At 35.2% G+C, this 12,057-nt stretch overlaps 1 protein-coding gene across 1 annotated transcript; it reads right to left on the bottom strand.

Moving 5' to 3' along the window:
- Positions 1 to 585: 585 nt before the first annotated feature.
- Positions 586 to 11,767, bottom strand: LOC126705578 (ceramide synthase LOH2). Its single transcript, XM_050404651.1, has 6 exons — positions 11,294 to 11,767; positions 7,093 to 7,304; positions 6,025 to 6,180; positions 1,696 to 1,881; positions 1,428 to 1,606; positions 586 to 959 (listed from the first exon to the last, which is right to left on the bottom strand). The coding sequence occupies exons 1-6, from the start codon at positions 11,405 to 11,407 to the stop codon at positions 940 to 942; spliced, it is 867 nt and encodes a 288-aa protein (XP_050260608.1). The 5' UTR covers positions 11,408 to 11,767; the 3' UTR covers positions 586 to 939.
- Positions 11,768 to 12,057: the final 290 nt, after the last annotated feature.

Below are 12,057 nucleotides of genomic sequence, written 5' to 3'. Positions count from 1 at the left end.
TATAAGTCTCCTTATTTAGCCGACGCCAGAAGCAGCTTTGGTCCTTGCTTACCTTCCAGCACTGCAGTTTATGCAGGCAAATTACTCCGTATAGATCCCTTCCAGGAAATCGAAGGGTGGATAGTTTGAATCAACATTGCCACAATCGACTGGGCTGTAGTTGGTACTACAGCAGCAGCAAAATCATTTATCTTTTTTCCTTATGGACAACAAAGATCATTGGAAGTTGTGCGGTCCACACAATATGAAGTCTTCTGGGGAAAACTACCCATCATGATCATGCTAGTTCTTCGGCCACAGCAGGATCAGGTTGCATATAATAAAAAAACAAATCCATATTACTGATAATAGTTCAACAGTCAGATTAGGGATCAGCTTGCATATAGTAAAAATCCAGTTAAACCAACAAAATAGAAAGGCAGAAGCGTAATTTTAATTTGCTGTTCACATGGGAATGAGGGAGTCAGGCCACATTCAAAAAGGTTGTAGAATTATCATAGTTGGTAGTACATAATCCAAGCCGGGATATTCTTTTATCAGTTAAATGCTCATATAAAATATAGGAAGGATGGCAAGACCAAAGACTAGGAAAAAGAAAAGTCTTTTTTTTTTCTTTTTCTTTTTCAACTTCTTCATTTATCTGTTTTAGGGCTAATCCAAACAAAATATTATCCAGAGAAACAATTATACAGGAATCACCTATCATTTATACACCAAAAAGATATCAAAAAGGAGATTAATGGTCTTCCACCTCCTTATCTCTACCCCAAGAATAAGAGGAAAAATTTAGAAATCAAAAAGTTCCCAACCCCCTCCAATTTTGGTACAATAGATGGCAAACAATTGAGATCATAGTGAAACCTCTACAAACTTGTCAAAAGTAATTCCCAGGGGGCTACATCATCAGTGAGAACGTATGACTTGTACAAAATCTTCCAACTATTCATCATCCTCTGAATCTGTATTAAATAGAGATAATAAATCTTCAGCTCTAAATTTAAAAAAATAAAAATAAAACAGCTACTTTAGACTACAAAAGAAAATAATACAAAATGGATATAATGTTGCTCATCCCTAAACTGCATATGCTTTGTAATGCGAAAATGGAAGAGATATCAGCATATCACCACCTAAAGGTAACGAGAATAGTAAAGAAAACTGCTTTGCAGGATGCAGGCAAGCCATTGCTCCCATTCCAATTCATTTAATATGCCAAATTGATATTGTTGTACAAACATGAGAACATTATGCAATGAGTCTCCTCGATGTAACAAATAAGACTTGTAGAAAGGAAGCTTCATTTTTTATGGGTTCTACATATATACAAATCCATCCATTTCAGATCACACACACACAGATTTATAGTAGATTCCAGATGTAACGGAATAATTTTTTGAATGATAATATGAAAGCAGTGAAAAGCTTACCAGATCTTATATCTTCTCCCACTTTTCCTCTATTTTTCAACAGTCTCCAGACCATTGCACATATAAGTACCCACCAGTATATGTGAAACACAAGTAGCATCAGCAACATTGTATTGAAAGCATAGTACAGCAACGTATGATAGGCCTTTGATAGATCCAAGAACTTAATGAGATCATAGCTGGGAAATGGCAATAGTAAGAACGGATAAGTCAAAGGAGTATCAAAGCCAAATGTGGTGAAATAAAATCATTTACCATGAGGGCAAACCTTGTTGCATTTATAACCCAAAAAGGAAAGAATATTAGCCGCAGAATGAGCCAAGAAATGGCAAAGAATCCAAAGAACACACTTGCTCCAAGCTCCTTCTCAGAATATTTAAAAACTTTAGCAGCTTCCATGAATACATCACTTGCATCATGCAGGGCAAGGGTGATTGAGCCAATCCGGAAAAGCCTATAAATGGAAAATTAGTACCTGTTCTCTTGCTGGATATTTCTTTTTTTTTTGATAAGTAAGAAGAGAATATTATTAATAAAAGAAAAGCAAGAGAGACACAAAGAGTTCATGGTAGTGAACAAAGGAAAAACGAAACAGCAAGACAAAAAGCAGCCCCTAAACTATTCTAATAGAAGAAATAAAATCCGTAAGGGTAGAACAATCTGAGAAACCCCAACAACGAGACCAATCAAAGAGGGTCCTCTGGCAAAACTCTAATAACTGAACCACAGTTTTCTCCTCATCCTCAAAGGCCCGCCGATTCCGTTCAGACCAAATAGTCCACATTAAACAGCCTGGGACCAAATCCCATATATCAAAACTATGCTTCCCAAGCCAATGAAACCAACAGAATAATAAGTCCTCAACTGAACCTGGCATGACCCAATCGATTCCAAACAACTGGAGCATATGCATCCACAAAAAATGAGTTATCGACAAAAAAGTAACAAGTGATCCACAGATTTCGCATTACAACAACACAAATAACATCGATTCACCATAGGGCAACCACGAAGCATAAGGTTATCCAATGTTAGAATCTGACCATGAGCTGCTGTCCACATAAAAAAAGCCACCTTTTTAGGAACCTTAACTTTCCAAATACCCTTCCAAGGGAAGGTGGAGGGAGCTGCATTACGAATCTTATGATAGAAAGACCGAGCATCAAACTTCCCACTGCCATTAAGATCCCAACAAAGCCTGTCACACCCTCCACCCCTAGGGATTCGGGTTTGGATGAAATGAAGAAGAGAGTAGGAGGCCGCCAACTCCCAATCATTGAATTCCCTCTGAAATCTTAAACTCCACACTCTGTCATTATCACCCACTGAAGGGCTTAACACATCAGAAATACAAGCCTCCTTATTAGCTGAACACAGAAATAACTGAGGATAAAGACTTTTAAGAGGGACATCCCCAGTCCATTTATCATGCCAAAAAAGAGTACGAGATCCATCCCCCACCACAATAGAAAAACGATTAGCAAAAGTTTCCCACCCTTCACTAATACCCTGCCATAACCCACATCCATGTGCCCTACTACAAGTTCTAGTGCACCAACCCCCTTTTCCCTCCCCATATTTCATGGCTATGACCCGACACCACAGATGAGAGGTTTCATGATCATACCTCCAAAGCCATTTCCCTAAAAGGGCCTGATTAAAAGGCACCAATTTCCGAATTCCTAAACCACCCATCTCGCGAGGTAAGCAAACCTTTTCCCAAGCCACCAAGGGATATTTGAAACACTCAACTGATGAACCCCACAAGAAGTTCCTTTGAATGCGTTCCAATCTAGTTGCCACAGCTTTGGGGATAGTGAAAAGGGAAAGGTAATAAGTCGGAAGGCTTGAAAGGGTACTCCTCAGCAAGGTGAGTCTACCACCCTTTGACAAATAAAGCCGCTTCCAACCTGAAAGCTTCTTTTCCATCCTCTCTAGGATCGGATTCCAAATGGAGGGCGTTTTATACAGAGTTCCCAACGGCATACCCAAGTAAGTCATAGGCAAACTGCCCACTCTACACTGAAGGATATTAGCCAAAGACTGGATGTTATGCACCTCCCCAACCGGGACAATTTCACTTTTCCCCACGTTCACCTTCAGACCAGCAAAAGCTTGAAAACAAGTCAAAGCTAGCCTAATAGATAAAATCTGCTCTCTAGAGGCATCATAGAAAAGAATGGTATCATCAGCAAATAAAAGATGAGAAACACAGATACCAGTAGAATTAATAGAACCCACATGAAAACCCTGAATGAAACCACCTTCCTCAGTTTTCTTCATGATACGACTTAAGACCTCCATGATCAAAAGAAAAAGAAGGGGAGACAAAGGATTGCCTTGCCTAAGACCTCTAGAGCTACCAAAGAAGCCAGCTGGATATTTCTACATTAAGTTTACTAAACATTGCTTACTAGAAACTCTAGCACAAAAACCAACAAAGCTAAAAGTGGTACATAACTCACAAGGGCTGAGATACTTGCTTTTTAAGAGTTCTCTTAAACTACAGTTTGTTAGGGTAGACCTATGCACTGAAAAGATCCAACTGGAGAATCCTCAATAACATATGGTTTTAGTTTAGCTCAGGCACAAGAGTGCCTTCCCTAATGTGATATATTTTTTTTGATAAGTTCCTTAATGTGATATTGTATTGTATTAACATAAGATTAGCAGCGAAAATGGTGCCAAGAAGAAACAGTAAACAAATAGTAAATATAAATATTACCACGAACAGTTCTATATAACAATCAATATATCCCAGAAATTTTAAGAAGGTAAGCATGAATGTTCTTTATAATGCATAGCACTGCCAAGCTGCTATATTGCCTAAAACAGCAAACAAAAACTAACTAACAACGTCACAATAAAAACTGTAATAAATGATGAAATTCCAAGAACATGGATAAACAGATATGTAAGAATCGGCATACTTGGCTGGTCTGTCACAATAGAGAACAGAATGACAGACAATTGCAATGAAAAATGATGGGCTAACTGCCTCAGCAAGAGTGTTAGTGAGTGAATCTAACCATGGCCTTAAGGTTCTGCCTGCCAAATATCGCAAAATTAAAGTTCTTTTATAAGATTATGAAAAGAAAGTCATTTTACTTGCCATGTGTTGCAACATAAAAAAGGATTTTTTTTTCATAAAAAAATCAAAATGGCATCTTTTTACTTACATTACATTATTTGAAACCATTTTAAAACACTAAATTTAAATATTTGATTTTTTTAATATAAAAATTGATTAGCTGAAAATTTTCAAAAAAACTAATATTTCCACATCACCTGGGCTACAAGCCGAAGTTTTTTGAGGGTTTGAAAGTAGAAATTGAAATGCACTCTCCGTGTAAACATGAACATGCTAGAAGTGATAGGATAATGTGCTTGAAGCTTGTACATTGAGCGTTAAGTTTCTTGGGAGACTAGCAGTCAACCCATGCCATGCACAGAATTTGATAAGACCCTAACTAATTGATAGATAAACCTGAGGTAAGTAGCTAACTGAACGAAGTCTTCAATCTGACCTCTAGTAGGACTGCCTCTTGACTTGCTAAGGTCAGGAATATAGTAATAGATTCAGGTCTTTCTCTTCCCTGAGGGCGCTACTTTTTCCTAGTGAATAAGCGGTCAAAACTGACAAAATAAATCCCCACACCAGTTATGAAAATGTATCCAAGTTAAATCAGAAGGCTGCAACTCTTATCAATATCATATATCTAATCATGGCAGCCAATTTTTAGTTTTATCTTTGTAATGGGCAGGAAAATGTTTTTGATTGCTAAACGGTCGGAGTTCTCTTCATTTTTACTTGCCAAATGTCCACAATTGATGAATGAAGAAATTTAAAGGTTAACTAACATATGCAAACTACGAATATTATTTATATGTTTGGAGTTGAGAACAATAAAGCTGATCCGCAAAAAACCTCTGACTTTAAAACATCTCAATAATTGTATGCCATTGCTATCATTCCTTAATTCAAGCACTCATATCATATGCTTAAAAAAAAAATTGGGTCCTAGAATCTATGGTTACGCCAAGTGATTGTCTTCACTTCTCTCTACCCCAAGTGGCTACACTCTTCTAGCACGAAGTGGTTACACTTTATTAAAAAACTTTGGTAAATTACATAATTTCTCCTATTGTTTGAGTGGTTTCACATTAAACTCTAATTTTTTTTTTTTTTTTTTTATATATAAAAAAATTATAATTAAACTCCCATCTCAAAATGAACCAAAACTTAATTGTTTAAAATATCAATTCTTAAGGACTTTCCTCCTTTGAACCTTTTGAGAAGTAATTTGTCACGAAATAATTAAAAACTAAATGTGTAAGAAAAATAATCCAGAACACATTTACAGGCACAGCTGGCTAGACTTGTGCCACAGAAAAATTACTAGAAATCAAGACAGCTCTATGCCAACAAAGGGGCAGAACACTACAAGAGATCCACACACGAGTATTCATCCTGTGTACATCAGCTTTCCTCATTTCAAAAAAAAAAAGTATTACTTTAAAAAAAAAAAAAACACAAAAAAACTATTTAATGTGACTTGCTGAATGATTGTACTTAGAGACAAAACAGAAATAATACCTTGTAATATATGAGCATCCAATCAGGGCAACAGTAATTACATGATGGGACATCATCACAGAGAAATCCTTCCTTCGAGTCTCCCATGTAAGGAGCGCAGCAATGCTGTAGGTGTAGAATCCACATTGGCACATATAGTAAAGCTTTAGGGGAAGCCTGAAATGATAAATAAAATGGTCATTTTAGACAATTTATACCAATTCATTTTGATGGTATAACTCAAATAAGTTTAGAACTATCCTATCCTAGAGAAAAAAAATAAATAAATATTCAAGTTGTTGAAAGCCCATATCCATTGCAAACCAACCAAATAACCAGAGCCAATCCAAATCCCCTACCCCCCCAGCCCCCCAGGCCCCACCCCCCCCCCCCCCCCCCCCCCCAAAAAAAAATAAATAAATAAATAAATAAATAAATAAATAAAGAGAGAGAGAGAGAGAGAGAGAAAGACATCTCTCCATAATTATGTATGTCAAAAAGTAAAACTGGCATGCTGTCTAAAGAGAGCAATATCATTACCAATCATATGCATTCAGAATAGAAACGAAAGCTAACAAAAACCATGCAGTAATTAATAAGCAGATGGCTATGCCCCAAAAAAATAAAAAAATAATTAGACATTCTGCTCTGCAAGAAAAGAATGGAAAAATCTTCCATCTTGTCTAGTCTGTGTATGGTACCACAGAAAAATATTTCAGAGCAAAAAGACAGAAAAAAAGTGGTTTCTTATATCATATCCACAGCTTGGTCATCATCCATTCAATGCTATGACATATATGCCTCTAGCTGCCTCTAGCCATTCTAAAAAAGTAGCAAGAATATTTAGGTTTTTTTTAATTATTTACGTCTCTCTGGAGGACCTGCTTGGCTCTATTTTCTTGTGATTATACAATAAAAGGCGAAAGGGAAGCCTCTTGTGCAATGCCATAGTATAGTTTTGGAGATAAGGGTATATACCAGCATGCTAGTAGCCAATGTTTTTCTTTCATTTTACACATTTAAACAAATTATGAAGAAACTTACAAGAAACCTAGTAAGAAAATGAAGCCAAGCATGTGAATTACTCACGTAAACTCTTGATTTGGCCAGCCTCTAAAGTATTCTTTAGTATCCCTGAACCATGGTTCGCTGTGTGTTATTTTGAGAACACATGCTTCAACAGTAGCATAGTATGCTAGCTTCCACATTGACTCTGAGCATTTTACAATCTTTGACCGTGTTGCATCATCAATCTTTAGTGGAACAGCTCCATTATACCTCAACAACCAGATGGACAATTTCTGGAAGAAAATATATAAAGAATTATTCAAATAATACTAATGAAACATAGTGTTTAAAATGTCTTGTCCTATTCATTTTCTTTTTCTTGTAACAACAAAGCATGCAAGATTGATACTTAGAAAGAGCATCAGATATTTCCAATAACGATTAACTATCTCAGCATGAGTTTTGCTTTTAGGTATAGTAATAAGCACAGAAGTTTACTATGAGCATGAGCTTCATTGAGTAACATCATTTCTCACAAGAGTGGAAAGCTTAAATGAATACTGTGTTTTAATCCAAATATACCCCAAATTGTTGACAGCAGAGCTATTGTTTTATCAGAAAGATAAAAAAGAAAGTTCTGATGAAATTCGTCACTGCCATTTAAGAAAAGTGAAATGAAGAAACATGACACAAAATAATTTGTATCACATCAACAGATCCATGCATGCACATGAACAAAGATATCTTTTAACATAGTATATGTGGAAAACATGGGAAAACAGCCAGAGAGAGAAAGTATGTGGTTTGTATTTTGTGAAAATTCAAAAACACATTGGTTTGAGAACACATATTAACACTTTACAGAAGGTGACTTGGCAAGGTATTCAAACATAAAAGAACTTGAAACATTCAAATAATACATTACAGGGCATGTAATGCAAAATTTCAGCAACAGAACACTCATGTTGCAAGCTGAACTCTCAGAAGATTTCCAATGCAACAACTGAAGCACTGAATTACATCATAATGCAAAAATTTTGCCAATAAAGGGAGCATGTAATACTGGTAGCTCTACTACTCTATCGTTACAGCGCATATAACCCCCAAAGTTCAAGGGGAAGGAAAGTCAACTCTTTCTTTGATGTGTATAATCGCCATAGCAACAAAATTTCTCCTTTAGTTAATGTGATAATATTTCTTTCCATAGCTGGGCAAATTTTCCTTCTTGACATGCTTGCTCAATCCCAAGTATCCATTTTTTATTGACATTGCATTCCTTTTGTACTTCAATCATGGTCAATTCTTTTTTTTTTTTTTTTTTGCATGTCGGTTTTCCATTCTTTAAATTGAGCACAGTAGACCATTCTCTCCACAAGTTACTACGCTCCTTTCATTCTATTTATTTACTATTGTTCTATTTCTTTGACAATCATTCATATGCAAATCAAGCAAACACATAGCAGAGAAAATTCTTTTTCTTTTTTCCTTTCCTGATTAGCTGTAATAACAATTTCAAGTCTTCAATACCTCCCAGTTTAATCAACAACAGCAATGTTGTTATTAAAAAAAAGAAAAAAAAAAGGAAAAAAAAAAAAAGCAATATTAAAAGTGTACCTATGCGTGCATAAAGCTCAAAACTCGAAACCCCCAATTCTAAGCATTTTGCTTGGCTGAAGCAAAACTCATTTGATGAAGATATTATTTTTGGTACTTTTTTGAAGAAGCAAAAAGCATGCCTAGGAGAGTTGTTTTTTTTTTTTTCCTAGAAAATATACCATTAATATTAACCACTGGATCTTGAAGGAAATGGTATGGACCATTGATTTATTATACATATAACATTCTTCCTACACAAACAATTTTTTATTTGACATATTAAAGACATAAACAAGGCTAATTTACCATTCTTGTGCTTTTTGGTCTTTGTATTTTGGATATATTTTGATTGAACCATATACGCATACACTTCATTTTGACCATAGGTATTACAGTTATGTATAAGAAAATTCTATAGAATGCTATGATTTTTTTTTTTTTTTTTGGATAGGTAAAAAAAAACAAATCATAACATACATCTGTAGATTTCATCATTTTAAATATAAAAACTTTCTTTTTGCAAAAGTAACTATAACATACATCTATAGATTTTTTATAGCAATGCATGCATTTAGAAAAGAAACTAGTCATTTTACATAATTCAATACGTCAATTAGAGTATTTAGTTCTATTTATATAACTACTTTTTAAACCAATAGTTCTACCGTTCTAAAAATAAATCTGCACCATAAATATGAAAACAAATATCAAGTTTGAGAAAACATTTAAGACAGGCAATATTTTTATAAACTATCATCGTTTAATAATTTAAATTTCTTGAAATTAAACGCCAAGAGCCTTATAGCTCAACTAGTTGACATTTCCTAGTATTTCCAATAATAACATCTAGGGTATAAATCCCCTCCCTTAACTATTGAGTTGTCAATGAAAAAATCTTGAAATTAATCATATATTTGAAACCTACTGGTTCTGCTCTGAAATGAAGAAATAGCTTAATCTATTATATATAAGAAAAAAATATATATATATATATATATATTTTTTTTTTGCAGATTGTGTTGTCTCATAATCAACATTATTATCAAATTGCTTCTTTCTATAAATTATATGTATTTTACTACAAATTATACTTTTTTACGAAATAGAAAAAGACGGAAAGACATTTTTATTGGTAAATGATATAGTCTTCTTTAAAATGACAGAGAGACTGAGAGCAAAAAACGGTATATTGATTTCTTCATTTTTAGCTAAATATGAGATCTACTTTACTTTAGGGTTATATAAATATAGACACGGTATGATTTGAAACCTATAATATCCGATCCATGATGATATCCGATCCATGATGATCGCTCATGATTCAAACCCAAGTCTTATTCGATGACAATAGACTTTATTAGTTGAGCTAACTAGAACCCATTTAGGTTGTAATAAGCATAAAAATGCAGTAAAAAGGTCATACCAATGCACAAAACTCCCACTTTTAGTAGGTAACTAGCAGCCTTACCCCCCATGTTTTTACTTTGGAGAGGTTGATTCCCAGTCCTAAACCCACGACTTGTTGCTTTGGGTGGCACCAAGGCTTGACCTCTAAGTATAATAATATACTATAGAACCAAAATCATAGGGCCTTATTAAATTGCCTAAGTGGCCTAGCGTAAGAGCTGGCCTACCTAATGACTAAAGTAAAGAGCCATTCCTTTAAATGAATGGCAGCTAAAATTTCCACAGTTAGGCCAAGAGCCTTGTAGCTCAATGGCTGAATCCCCTTCCCCCCCAGTTGTTCAGGAAAAAAAACCTTCCACAGCGAGACTCTTGCCCAGCACATCATCAATCAAGCTAAATAAACCATTCACCACATAATTCAAACCTACAAATATAATGAAAAATAAACAAAATTAAGCAATGATTGGAACTCCTAAGTGCATACTTGTCTCCTAATCGAATGACAAAGGCCGTGTCAAGCTCAATCCTAATCGATGATAATAGAGAAAATTAAGCTGTAACTGACAACACAGTATTTTCATCATTAGAATAAATATACAAAATACCACCCTATCATCAATCCCTCTCACTTCAACTATTTGCAGTTATAATTTACGCTTTGTTTGTTTCGGAAATAATGTTTTCTAAAAAATGAGTCATTTTCCAAAAAGTATTTTCTATAAAACTACCTCATTTTCCTATGATTGGTAGCAACCTTAATTGAGTTGAAAAAAATCTCCTAATTTCCCTTATTTAGCTTGCTGTGAGATAGAGTTGTTTTCCCAAAAAAAAATTAGTGGAAAACACTAAACACAAGGTTTTCCATTGAAACAAACGGAGCATTAGAATCTTTTCCCCTCTATTCCTTAGTCCTTACAACATTCTTTATTCACAAATTCTGAAAATCCTTGAGCAGCACTTACATCCTTATAATCATGCATTCAAATAAGATTTAGCAACTAAATGCTCTCATTCTTTGCTGATTGAATCCAAGAAACAATTCTAATATTAAAGATCATACATCTAAAATAGCTGTAACCTAAAAAGAAATGTACAAAAGAATCACACTACAAATAAAGTCCAAATGCTACTTTTCCTCCACAATTTTCTCAGCAAACAAGCTCATTTCTAAAAGTAAACCATAACAAACAAGAATCAAGAATTCGAAGAATTGCAAAGTAAAACGAAAAGCTACAAAGAATAATTGCTCTAGAGCCGAAACACAGAGCAAGAAGCTTACGCGGAAGACGAATTTGTCGAGGAAGAACCTGGCGGCGAGGAAGCCGATAGCAAAGTAGATAGCGACGAGGAAAGAAGAAACAGGCTCGACGCCATTGCTCCAGATCGAGTCCATGTGAGAGTCCGAACAAGAATGTCACAGAGAAGCATCAACCGGCGAAATCAATCGCTGCCAACTCCGATTCCGGCAACCGAAAATCAGCGACCGCAATGCAAGAATCGGATGCGATTGACCGCCATTTCTATAGTCTCCGAGATCTAAAGCTTGGCCCTAATTTTTCACAGAGAAAGATTATGAAGATATTTTTTTGCTCGCTCAGTTAGAGAGAGAGAGAGAGAGAGAGAGAAGAGAGAGAGAAGAGAAAGGGTGGCAAGGGAAATTAGGGAGGTCGAGGATGAGATCTTGCTTTATTTATTATATATGTTCTGATCAATTAGTTAGCGGACAATAATAAGAGCTCTGCGTAATGCGCACTCTTGTTTTTTCCTTTTTTGGTCAAGGGGGTAAAGCTTGCGGCTAATATTCCAGGGCACTGAATCCGTGTTAAAAATTACGTGTAATTTGTAGTATGAATTTAGCAGAATGTGTCACACCATTGTGATGAGTTCAGTGCTTTAGTGAGGGTTAGTCATGAAATGCGGGTTTGGCGTGGTATTATGTATAAGAGCACTAGACACGTTCAAATAAGGAGATGTGTCTATATTTTACCATGTCTAATTTATTAATCACAATCTTGATTCTATGTGTAATAGTTGTATGCAATT

The sequence above is a fragment of the Quercus robur genome, chromosome 11, assembly GCF_932294415.1.
Source record: "Quercus robur chromosome 11, dhQueRobu3.1, whole genome shotgun sequence".
NCBI classification, from domain to species: domain Eukaryota; kingdom Viridiplantae; phylum Streptophyta; class Magnoliopsida; order Fagales; family Fagaceae; genus Quercus; species Quercus robur.
The sequence above is the reverse complement of the archived record's forward strand: the minus strand, read 5'-3'. Positions and strand labels throughout refer to the sequence as shown.

Coding starts and splice junctions, on each gene's coding strand:
- LOC126705578 (XM_050404651.1), bottom strand. CDS start 11,407: ATGGACTCGATCTGGAGCAATGGCGTCGAGCCTGTTTCTTCTTTCCTC. Junction 1,882..6,024: donor GGATGCTCATATATTACAAG/GTATTATTTCTG, acceptor TTCCATTTATAG/GCTTTTCCGGATTGGCTCAA. Junction 1,607..1,695: donor TGGGTTATAAATGCAACAAG/GTTTGCCCTCAT, acceptor GCCATTTCCCAG/CTATGATCTCATTAAGTTCT.